The sequence below is a fragment of the Acomys minous genome (genome assembly GCF_964271855.1).
Source record: "Acomys minous genome assembly, chromosome: 16".
NCBI classification, from domain to species: Eukaryota; Metazoa; Chordata; class Mammalia; order Rodentia; family Muridae; genus Acomys; species Acomys minous.
The window spans coordinates 64,604,718-64,617,217 of record NC_140498.1 but is presented as its reverse complement, the minus strand read 5'-3'; the positions used below and the strand labels follow the sequence as shown (position 1 = coordinate 64,617,217).

General features: G+C 51.7%; 1 protein-coding gene across 1 annotated transcript; it reads left to right on the top strand.

Annotated features, from left to right (window-relative positions):
- The first annotated feature begins 306 nt into the window (after window positions 1-306).
- On the top strand, window positions 307-11,811 carry NPTX2 (neuronal pentraxin 2). The gene is made up of 5 exons (XM_084762932.1): window positions 307-934; window positions 2,562-2,781; window positions 7,917-8,161; window positions 9,465-9,644; window positions 10,429-11,811. The coding sequence occupies exons 1-5, from the start codon at window positions 506-508 to the stop codon at window positions 10,654-10,656; spliced, it is 1,302 nt and encodes a 433-aa protein (XP_084619058.1). The 5' UTR covers window positions 307-505; the 3' UTR covers window positions 10,657-11,811.
- The last annotated feature ends 689 nt before the right edge of the window (window positions 11,812-12,500 follow it).

The window sequence follows — 12,500 nt, the reverse complement described above, 5'->3', positions numbered from 1 at the left end:
TCATCGTGGGCATCAGGGTATCCCCGGGGCTTTTCTTTCTGTGAGCCCCGCAAGGTGCTTCTGAGTGGCCAGCCAATGCTTTTTATAATCGTTTTGAAGCTCAGTTTTCCTTTTCTAAGGAACCTTGGGCACCCCGCACTCGTGCCTCAGGAATCCGACCCACGCTAGAGCCCAACCGCCCAGGCTGGCTTTAGAGATGCGCCCCCGCCCCGCCCTTCGCGTGACGCGCACGCTAGCGGACCAATCAGAGAGCGCGGCGCCAGCCCCACGCGCCAGTAGCCCCACCCTCCAAGCTTAAGAAAGGGCGCGCGGGCAGAAGCCGGGCCAGAAACGCCGCGCGAAGCGGAGAGTGGGGTTCTGCGACGGCAGGCGGCGCTTGTGCTGCCAGTTCCGCGCTGCGCGCGCTTCCCTCGAGCGCCGCGCTCAGACCGATCGCCGGCCGCGAAGGCGCCCAGACGGCAACCGAGAGACCCATGCCGAAGAAGTGAACACGCAGGTCGGCGAGATGCTGGCGCTGCTGACCGCCGGCGTGGCGCTCGCCGTGGCTGCCGCTGGAGCTCAGGACAGCCCGATACCTGGCAGCCGCTTCGTGTGCACCGCGTTGCCCCCGGAAGCGGCGCGCGCCGGCTGCCCGCTGCCCGCGATGCCCATGCAGGGCGGCACGCTGAGCCCCGAGGAGGAGCTGCGAGCCGCGGTGCTGCAGCTGCGCGAGACCGTCGTGCAGCAGAAGGAGACGCTGGGCGCCCAGCGCGAGGCCATCCGAGAGCTCACCGGCAAGCTGGCGCGCTGCGAGGGGCTGGCGGGCGGCAAGGCGCGCGGCGCGGGGGCCACGGGCAAAGACACCATGGGCGATCTGCCGCGGGACCCGGGCCACGTCGTGGAGCAGCTCAGCCGCTCGCTTCAGACCCTCAAGGACCGCTTGGAGAGCCTCGAGGTAGCTGCGCGCGAGGGCATTTAGCGGGTGGTGGTCCCCGGGATCGCGGGACAGAGGGTGCAGGAGAAATGGGTACGTGGGCTGGCTGGGCGCGTCCATCGATGGGGAGAGCTGAGTTCCGGGGTGCAAGTCGAGCTCCTGCTCTGGACCTTATTGAGATGGCTTCTCTTCTCCCTGTCCTTCTCTGTCCCCTCGTCTGATGGGGGGAAAGGTGAAAAACCCCATCCTCTCCTATCTCCATCCCATTTTTCGCGGGGACTTAACCACAAGACTCACCGTGAACATAACCAAGGTTTTTGGCTCATGGACCCAGACGGCCAAACCTGGTGACCCTGGAAGCCTGTTTCCTCCTTGCAAATTTCCGCGTTCGGAAGCGGGACAGGATCCTGCTGGCTGTGCCCAGTGCTGAGAGCCTGTTGCCGGAGGTCAGCTGCTCCTGGGCATCTGTGTTTTCTTTGATACATTGGGTCGGGATGTGGGAGGATTGGATTTGAGTGATCTGTGGAAGAGTGGAGGGGGAAAGCTAGCGACCCCAGAGTGCAAATAAGGCCCTTATTAGCCTCAAAGATGCCTCCACTCGTCGAGTCAGAACATTTTTTTTAAGGTGCCCTTCGCTATGACTTTAGGGGAATGGACTTTGTCCCACTCACTATCTTTTCCAATTGGCAGTTTGTAACTTTGTGAGAGAAATCTTCGATTAATTTTCATCTTACTTCCCACCTTGTTTAAGAAGTGTGGACATTTCTGTTAACAGCGTTTATCAGAAATACCTATTAGCAAAAAATGAGGTTTAAATTATAGGTGTTAATTATTGCTAAATTATTGGAGGGTTTCTTTTTTGGCATAATTGCTATATACAGTATTTCCAGCATCTGTAGATCCCATGAGTCATTGTGACTACTAAGAGCTAACACTTCTTGAGTTCTAAATGTGACTCAGGCATATTATTTAATTTTAACCCTTGTAATAGAGGCAGGTCCCGTTTGCTACAATTTTTAATCTGGAACATTGGGACACAGTGATGCAGGAGCTTGCCAAGGCTGGTGGCTGAGGGTGGCAGGCTGCCTCTGAGCGGGCTTGGTGGCAGAGGACTAAGAGAAATAGGAAGTGAGGCTTTGGATACAGTGTTAAAAACAGAGCTTTCTGGGGTTTAGAATGGTAATGTGTTGTGTCTGTCATTTTCCAGGAATATCTCTGAGCCCATTTCCCCTTGTGCCATTTTGGAACTTGGGGACCATGACCATTTCTAGATGAAAGCTTTGAGTACCACTGATTAACTGTTTGGAGGAAAATCTTATCTTCTGGGCTTTATATGACACAGAATCATAGATGTTGGCTAAATTTTTAGGCTTTTTAGAAAGAGGAGAAAAGCAGCTCCTCAGGAGGGGAAAGAGAAGTTCACAAGCTTCAAATATTGCAGGGAAGTCATTTTCGTCTGACTTTGAAAACCTGTCCCTCCCCCCCTCCGCGAAAAGAGGCGTCAGTCAGATGTCCTCTTTTGAGCCACTGGCACAGTTTAATGCCGCGTTGGAAGCTCCTCGCTGTGTGGTTGGGTCATTGGAGCTGTGTGCTACAGTTCCTATTCAACTGGCCTGGATCTCTCTCCCTCCCTCCCACCCTTCCAAAGCTCCAACTCCGCACAAACGCTTCTAACGCCGCGGGGCTGCCAAGCGACTTTCGAGAGGTGCTCCAGAGGAGGCTTGGGGAGCTGGAGAGGCAGCTGCTACGCAAGGTGGCCGAGCTGGAGGATGAGAAGTCCCTGCTCCACAACGAGACCTCGGCTCACCGGCAGAAGACAGAGAGCACGCTGAACGCGCTGCTGCAGAGGGTGTCTGAGCTGGAGCGAGGTACGTGCGGCGTGCCTGCTGCGCCCCGTCTGAGAGTGGCCTCCTTTTTTACCGCTTCGGCTAGATCTAGGATTTCCATTTATGGACAACGATGAGGCAGCGATAGGGGCGCAACGTGGCGCTGATCCTTAGACGTTTGTGCAAATGACAAAGGTGATTGGCAGTGGTTCTAGGAATTAGCCCCTGACCCTACCAGCATTACCCCTGGGAGAACAAAGAAGCTCAGGACCAGTTTGGATAAACAGCCTGACCTCTTGACCTCCTGCCAATTGGGTAGTTCAGTCTCTTTTTAACTAGTCATCACAGCAGATCCTGCTTATATTTCCCATCTCATGCTGTGGTAGGTCAGATTCTCCCACAGGAGACAGAAAGGGAGAAGACATTAAGGGTCCTAGATGCTTCTGTTTGTAGTTTCAACCTCTAAGTCTCCGCGTGGCCTGTGGAGTTTTAGGTTTTGTGGTAGGGGGTATAGGATTAAAATCTCAGATTCACCAAGCTGACAAAGGCAATTCTAATTTCATGATTGACAGCAGACTGTCCAATAGAAAAATGTCCAGTGACTCTTGTAGTGAAAAGAAGGGACGGGTGGGGGAGGGGCTGGGCTAGTGGGATATTGTTTTGTTATGAGTTCCAGGTTTCCCACGGCTCCTCCCTATTTTCTATTCTTTTCCTTGATTTTCTTATAAAAAGGTGAGAAGTGTGGACTACCTGCTTGACGTAGATTCTGATTTTTTATTTTTTGTTTTGAAACAGCATCTTGTTACATAGCCTAACCTGGCTTTCCACTTGCCCGCCTGACCACAGGCAGGCGCTGCCGTCTCTAGCTTGACATTGATTCTTGAGTTTTCAAAAACAGTTTCTATTCTGTCTTAATTCTACTGCTGGGTGACATCGGGAGACTCACTAGGTCTCAGCCTTTGTCAAGGGCAAAGAAACCGCCTCTGATCTCCTTCTTGCCTGACAAGAGGAAGGGCAGAGTCTACCTCACCACAGTCACAGTGGATCCTTGGGAGACACAAGGCTGTGGGGACCCGAACGGGGTAACTAGAACCATCCAGCGAGGACTTTGTGGCTGTGTGCCTCCCTTGACACAGTGGTTAGCTGCCAACCAGGAGACAGCTCAGTGGATATCTGGGTTTGGAGAATGGACCTAGTGCCAGGCAGTATACAGAACGCAGATGAGGTACCCATTTCACAGATGAGGAAAGGGCTCGCTTCCCAGGCAGGCAAGTTTCCCTTATGGATACTTGTCAAAGAAGTTTGAGACACTTGTTACGGTGACAGAAACCCGAGCGTCTCCATTCCCTGTTCTTGGACCCCAGGCTAGTGGAATGGTTACTTGGGAGCCGCCACTTGGGAGATTTCTCACCTGTTCTCAACCAGAAGGGAACAGTCAGGGATCAGGCCCAGCCATGCTGGCTCTGACATCCACATTCTTTTTTTTTTTTTTTTTTAAGATTTATTTATTTATTTTATGCATATGAGCGATGTTTTCATGGACAGCAGAAGACGGCATCAGATCCCATTACAGATGGTTGTGAGCCACCATGGGGTTGCTGGAAATTGAACTCAGGACCTCTGGAAGAGCAGTCAGTGTTCTTAACCACTGAGCCACCTCTCCAGCCCGACATCCACATTCTTGCCCCTTAGTTCTCACTGAGAGGAGCTACTGAGCTCCTTCATGCTACACACACACACACACACACACACACACACACACACACACACACACACACACAGGTGTTTTGCTTATACCATATTTACACCTGGTGCCCACAAAGCCTAGGAACTGGAATTCCGGATAGTCATGAGCTAGCCTGTGGGTGCTGAGAAATGAGCTTGGGTCCTCTGCAAGATCAGCCAGTGTTTTTAATTGCTGAGCCATCTCCAGTCCCAGACTTCCCTTTGACACCCCCACCATGGGCATGCTAGACTTTTTCCTTGTGTTCTGCCTACTCAATTCTGGAATGAGTCTTAAAGGAAAATGACCATCTGGTGAGCCATTTGTTTCCGGGCACTTCTGAGTTTCTGCTCATTCTGCTTTGTGTCCACTGCAGAAGGGTATGCAAATGCCCAGCCATCAAGTGGAAGCTACCGGGTTCCTTGGAAGCATTCAGCAGAGTCCAATAGAGATAGACCTCAACCATGTGGCCAGTTAGGAAGGCATTGAGCAGTCTCTGTCCTATGGCCCATTATTCGATATCAGACATGAGCCAGACGCTTAGCTCTGGGTTCTCTATTTTCTATTGGGCCTGCAACAGGTGCCCGTGGCAGGTACAGATGAGGCAATAATGATGCTTTCAGTCTCTGCTGGCCTGAGGTTTGGTAGTGATGCCAGAGAAGCAATGGGCATGAAGCTCTTTAGAGCCTAGCAGATAACAACTGACTCTGCACAGCACCCATGTCCCCGGGATGCCCATTTCTCTTGGTTGCAAGATCTGTTCATTTGCAGGGGCTTTAGAGTCTGGGCCAGCTGGCCTGGAGCAGCTGGCTGGGTGTTGAAATCAGCATCGGCCTCGCGAAGATCAGAATCTCCTTCCTTCGAGCCCCGGGCTGCCCACCCCACTCCTTAGGCTTGTCCACCACCTGCGGTTTCTGATTTATTGGTCAGGCCTTTTAATTCCTTAATTGGTTCTAACTAAGTTTCTTCTGAACCTCCAAGCTGTTTTATTCAAATAAAGGGTACCAGTTTTCAAGCCAGAGTCCCCTTCTCTGCCTCTCAGCTCTCCCAGCTCTCTAATTAAACCTATCTGTTGTCACTGACCTAATGATATTACCGACCCTGAGTCTTATTAAATTGGCAAGCCTGCCCACCTGCAAGCATAGAGGCCATTTCTCCTTATTAGATAATGATGCCCTCATTAAGAACACGGCCATTTGCCACTTGAAGACTGAGCACCAGTGGCTGTGTGTGGAAAGAGGGGCTTCTGGTCTCTTGGCTCAGTAGCTGTGTGACCTTGGATAAGCCATTTCTCGGAAGCCTCAACATAACTCTTCAACCTGCAGGACTGGAGCGGGTGTTAGCTGGTTCTCCATTTTTCCTCAGCATAATGAGGACCAAGCCCTTGCTCTCTCTCACCTGTAGCTTGCTTCTTTGAGTGCTTGAGGTGCAGGCCTTTCCAAGCCCACAGTCTGTCTGGAGGGATGCCTACCATGGGAGGTCAGGATGAATCAGAGAATCACAGAGTGACCAGAAGAGTGACCCTACACTCCCATACCGGGCTGTGCGGGAGGCTTCTTCAGATAAGGCCTGAGCCCTGGGATCTTTTCACTTTTGGAAGATGATGATGGAGTAAGGTTATCTGACTGTCTGGTCCTTTTAGAGATGCCTAATAAGTGGTTGTTTTAGTGAGTGAATGAGGTTCCTTCACTAGCAGGAGAACTGTCACTACAGCCACCCAGAATCAAGTAGTTTCCGGCAAACTTCCGGGTAACACAACTGTTAGATTAATTTGAACTTAAATCCAGACTGTGTTGAAAGTTACGGGCCATGTAAGAGTTTGTTTTCAAAGACTTCGGAAGGGTCATATGAGGGCAGCTTGAGATGGGGGAGCAGGAGGCGCGTTGTCTCACCACTACCTGTAAGGTCTGAAAGGGCTGAAGGTCTGGCCTGAGGGTGGGGGCACCTTTACCTGTAGCATGTGTCTGCCTCCCCTCTCTCCCACCCCAGCTCCACATCACAGAAAACAGTCCAGCAATGCAGTCCTGTCTTGAGAAGGAAAGGTCATGTCAGGAGCCAAGGGTTCCCCAGCAGGGACCGAGGCAAACTGCCACTTCTGAGTAAAGCTGTAGCGTCGAGACCTCAAGGCTGGCTGCCTCGCCTGAGCATCATTTACTATGGCAAGTGATGCAGGCTCACTTGTTCACAAGTGTTTATCGAGTGCTCAGGTCCCCAGGAGACATTCCTCCTCCAAGCCCCGGTCCCTTGGGCTTCAAAGCCTGCCCTTGCGGAAGAAGCCAGAGGGACTGAGAGCTCAAGGAAAGATGGAAGGAAGGAAGACTCTGTTGAGGAAGACAGTTCTGGCTTTAACAGAGCAAGAAAATTAAATCCAGCATCTCCCTAAACCCTCCCTCCAGCTTCTAGTCGTCGAGACAGTAAGAGTAGGAAATGGTAATCAGAAGGGACCAGGATTGGGTGGTTTTTGTTTTTGCCTGACTTACTTGTAGATTCAAAGAAGCCTCTTGCAAACTGTGGTAATATACATCTGTAAACACAATACTTGTTCATCTAAGGCAGCCTGGGCTACAGGTTACACAGCAAGGCCTTTACTCAAAGAATGAATGAAGACAAATTTTTTCTTCTGAAAAAAAATTTTTTTTATGTATATGTGCCTGGGTATGTATGTATGTATGTATGTATGTATGTATGCCATGTATGTACAGTGCGTGTGGAGGCCAGAAGAGCACCTTAGATTCCCTGGAACTGCAGGTACAGATGGTTGTGACTTGTCATGTGACTACTGGGAATCCAACCTGAGTCCTCTGGAAGAGCAGCAAGTGCGCTTAGCTGCTGTACCATCTCTCCAGCTCCGGAGCCTCTTTTTCCATCCAAAAGGATGGAGACAGGCTGGACACGGAGGGGAGTGCGGGGGGGGGGGGGTAGGAAGAGGGACGCACACCTTCAATCCTAGTACTTAGAAGGCAGAGGCAGATGGATCTCTGATCTGAGTAGGAATTACGGACCAAAAGTACACAGTGAGTGAGACTGTCTCAAAAAAGAAAAGACAAGGCAGAGGCAAGTTCTCTAAGGCGTCCAGTGTATTCCTCACAGAATCTTCCTTACCCTTCATAGTTGCAGGACATCCTGGAGGCCTTGTACTTGCTGGTACCTCTGCCTGGATTCTCATCCACAGGTCTTCTCACGTCATAGGCTTTCCGCGACTCTTTACCCACCCTTTCGCCTTCCTCTAGCCTCTGTCCTCCTAGAGGAAATCACCGCCTTCCTTTCCCTTTTTTCCTTCTACTGTCTTCAGACTGTTTCCCCACCAGAACATAAGCTTCCAGGAGGCGAGGACTGTCCCTAGGACTGCTGGTGTTGGGCAGCTAAAGTGCTCTCTGTCTACCTGAGTGATGGGTCCTGGCGAGGTGTCCTTGGGCCAGGCCACCTTGCTATAACCCTTCTTCCTTCCACCCAGGCAACAGTGCATTCAAGTCACCAGATGCGTTCAAAGTGTCCCTTCCTCTCCGCACAAACTACCTGTACGGCAAGATCAAGAAGACATTGCCCGAGCTGTACGCCTTCACCATCTGCCTGTGGCTGCGGTCCAGCGCCTCGCCAGGCATCGGCACGCCATTCTCGTACGCTGTGCCTGGGCAAGCCAATGAAATTGTGCTGATAGAGTGGGGTAATAATCCCATTGAGCTGCTCATCAACGACAAGGTGAGGCCTGCTGCACTTCACCCAGGTGTCCAGGGGCGTAGGTGCTGGAGGAAGTCAGCCCTTGGCTGGCTTTCGTTACACACAGAGCAGATGCTTGGCCATCTCCAGTCTGCTTCACCCTCAGGCTAGGAGTGTGGGGGTTGCCCTCAGCACGGAGGAGGCACCCCCACTCCAAGAGGGCTGGCAGTGGGAAGGGGGTTGGCATAGAGTGTCCTCAGCCCAAGGAGACCCTAGCTCTCAATCTGGCCGAGAAGCAGTAGAGGATGTCTGCATGTCAAAGGAATGGAAGGTGTAGGCAGGCAGGACCCGAGTGCGAGTATGATCTCCTTGAAAGGCTAGTTTTAAGCCTCTGGTCACTCAGCCACCTCATTGGACATAGTGGCACACGCCTTAAGTCCTTGGGAAGCTAATGCAGGGTGACTGAATTTAAAGCCAGCTTATGCCACACAGCAAAACCCCATCTCTAAACAAAACAAACGAATCAAACTTTTCTTCTAAAGTCAGATTCAACACAATGAAAGACCGTCCTCAGTCCAGCCTTTGAATGGCTTGCCCCTGCTGTACATGGCCCAAGCCCAGCCTCTATTTAGGGCTGGTGAAAAAGAGACCCCTGGCACCCCCCACCCCCAGCCTGTCTGTGATGGCTATCAAACTGCCCCTGGTGAAGTTTGTTTACTTTGGGAGCGCTGTGGAGAAGTTAGAGGTTCTGTAGGATGGCGTGAGCTTGCAAGGCTTCTAGCAAGGACGGCTTTCCTGAGCCAAGAATTTATTGTTCTAAATAATACTGTAGTTCCTGAGAGCCTTGTTTTCCTCTCCCTTTAGACCTCTTGTAAACATCCAACTCCTGGGAGGGAGACTTCAGGTTGCTAGGAGACCAACTGTAACAACAGGGCTATCCTAGCCTGGTGTTTGCAGGCTGCTGAGGCTTGCCTGTAGTTGAGTGTGGGTCTGTATGTACACACTCCTGTACTGTGCTGACGCACACATGCATGAAGGCCTCTGGCCCTTCCCCTGGCACAGGCAAGGCCTGGGACACACAGCACAGGCTCTACATAGAGAGCTCAGGCTAGCATGGGAATCTGCAGCCAGGCCCAGAACCAAGAACATCTCCCAATTGTCACACATAAGGCAGATGGGGCTTGGGCGTGTCACTCACAAGACAGGGAAGGGAATCCCAGCAGGAATCCTGGACAGTAGAAAGAAGAGTAGCCTCTGGACTCCAGGGGACACTGTATTCCCTTCCCTGGAGCAGACCATGGGATGCGGACCTGGCAAGTCCTCACCTGCATGTTGGTACCCACAGGTCGCACAGCTGCCCCTGTTTGTTAGTGATGGCAAGTGGCATCACATCTGCATCACCTGGACCACTCGAGATGGCATGTGGGAAGCATTCCAGGACGGGGAGAAGCTCGGCACTGGGGAAAACCTGGCACCCTGGCACCCCATCAAGCCAGGAGGTGTGCTCATCCTGGGGCAGGAACAGGTGGGTACTCTCTCACGAATGCTGCAAAGGAGGCTGCCCAACCCAACACCCAGGATACCCTAGCTCTCGCCCAAGGTGTCTGTGTCCCAGACCCTGCCACTGTATCCTGACAGCCCGTTCCATGAGCAAGCTCCCTGGCTGCAGCGCCTAAGATACACTAAAGTAGCATCTGACAAAGAGGTGTGCCCGTGTCCTTATAGTCACAGGGTCATCCAGTGGCTCGGGCCCAGCTGCTTTGTAGGGTAAACAGTGTAGGGAGGCATCTCCAGTGTCCCTGTGAGTCCCTGCATTTGGTCTCGCCTGGCACATGATGGTGGAACTGGAATCTTCCCAGAACTATTTGCTCAGGATCTTAGAATCTAGCAAAGGCCACTTAGAAAACATCTAGGGTGCCTGCCTGTGGGGGAAGTAGGAAGAAAGATGATCTGGGAAACCCACTGCCTGGGAGAGGGGCGGCAAAGAAGCCCGCTGGCCCTGGGTCGAGAAGAGCTAAAGTAGAGATCACTAAGCACACTGTGGGCTCGCGGTCTCATTCCTGGCTGCTTTCCTCAGTTCTACTATTTCTTCCCTGAAAGGGGCTGAGAGTCAGGCTTTCGCCAACCGTTTTTCTCTTCTGCCTCGCTTTCCCCTGTGAAAAATGCCTGGTCTGAGTAAACCCATTTCCCAGAGCCCAAATGCCATGGGGCTTCAGGACCTGCAGATCACACGGTTTGTCCATCTCGCTTACCCGGAAAGTCAGGAGGCCAGTTCTGCTTGTGAACCTGTGCCTGTTTCCAATTTCCAGGACACTGTGGGGGGAAGATTTGATGCCACACAGGCCTTTGTTGGGGAGCTCAGCCAGTTCAACATATGGGACCGTGTTCTCCGGGCGCAAGAGATCATCAGCATTGCCAACTGCTCCACGAACATGCCGGGAAACATCATCCCATGGGTGGACAACAACGTCGACGTGTTCGGAGGGGCTTCCAAGTGGCCTGTGGAGACGTGTGAGGAGCGTCTCCTGGATTTGTAGCTGCCTTCTCCCTGTCCAGAAGGCCAGGATCAGGCTGTTCTGGGGAGTTCGAGGCCATTTGTTCCCCAGTTCAACTATAACTTCTAGCCTAAACAGAAAAGACACCTCTATGGCAGGCTGTGTGGCCACCCTTGACTTAGGTTTATTTGTCCCTTTTTACGACTTTGTCTTTTTGGGGGGTAGGGTAGTGCCAGAATCCCTTGGGAAGAGTCCTGAGCCACTCCCTGCCAGGGTTTCTGTTAAAGTCCGTGAGGCCTTCCCCCAGCCCCTGTAAATGCTACTGCAGCCTAGCCCTGCCTGTCCTTTTTGGATCCTCCGTGTCTCGTGTGTGCTTCATGTTTGTCCCCTTCGATGGCTGTGTTGCCATCCTACTGGGGTGGCCTGTGTCCCTTGTGTGTGTAGCACCTCCCTGCATTTGACTAAACGTGTTGCAAAGAAGCTACCCCCATCTGGAAAAGGGCCTCTCCCTCAGTGTCCTGGACGTTCTGGTCCTGCCCTCTGAGGGAATGGCAGCTGGTGGAGAGCCAGCTGCCCAGACAATCCCCAGCATCTCCAAAGCAGACACACACACACACCCCACCCGTGGAGAAGGTCCCCCACAGCCTCCCCTCCCCTGTGCCACCTCTCAGACCCGCGCTTCTAAGGATCATCGCTGGGTTGGCTTTGAAAAGCTGCTCTTCTCATCTGGTGCCAAAAGTTCATTTGCAGCTTCTACAACATTCCGTGTGGTTTGGGGAGTTACTTTATTCCCCACAAAAGACGGACAGCTATTAGAAGCCTCCCATCTTTTTGATGCTCAGCCCACTGTGAAGAGTGAGCTTGTTTTGTAAGCCACATTGGTTCCTGTGAGCATCTGACCGTCCCCCATCGAGTATTTCCCCCCCAGAACTCTGGAGATTTGGGTGTCATCTGGCTGCTACCTGCTTAGTGACTCGAGGCTGCATGATATATCATAATTTATTTTAAAGAGAAAGTGATTCGGTGGGGAAATTTATAGAGCTATAAATATTATATATTTTATTTTTCATACATGTTTGAAGTGTAGATCCATGGATGTTCCATTTGTAGGACCAGCTTGACATGCCCATCCTGACATTGTATGCCACAAGAGCTCTTGTGATGATGGAATTTTGATTAAAATGCACTGGAAGATGCTTTGAGCTTTGTTTTCTCTCTCTCTCTCTCTCTCTCTCTCTCTCTCTCTCTCTCTCTCTCTCTCTCTCTCTCTCTCTCGGAGGCCGCTTTGGTTTGCCCAGGTCTCACCTGTATCTGAAGGACATGGAGTGTTGATACTTGGAGTAGTAAACGGTCCAAGTGTGTCCCCCTCCCTCAGCATCATGCTATGGCTGTCCAGCAGACTGTCACCAGTCCATCCCAAGAGCCTCTGAGCTCTGCTCTACACCTCTGTATTGGTGCTTTTGCTACATCTCAGTTAATTTATTTAACGCATCTCTCTAAAAGCCAATCTCTATTCACAGGTGAGTTCGAAGAATAATGAAAAGTGGCATTTGGATTCTCTGTGTGTGTGTGTGTCTGTGTGTCTGTGTGTGTGTGTCTGTGTGTGTGTGTGTCTGTGTGTGTGTGTGTGTGTGTGTGTGTGTGTGCATGTGCAAGTGGAGGCCAGTGGACAACCTTAGCTGTCATTCTTCAAAGACTATCCCCCTTAAAAAAATCTGTGTGTGTGTGTGTGTGTGTGTGTGTGTGTGTGTGTGTGTGTGTGTGTGTATGTATATACATGTACGTATGTATACCATTGGGTTTATATGTATGGGGTCAGTGGAAAACCTTAGGTGTTTGCCCCTAACCTTCCACCTTGTTGGAAGTGCTCTCTTGTTTGCCTCTGT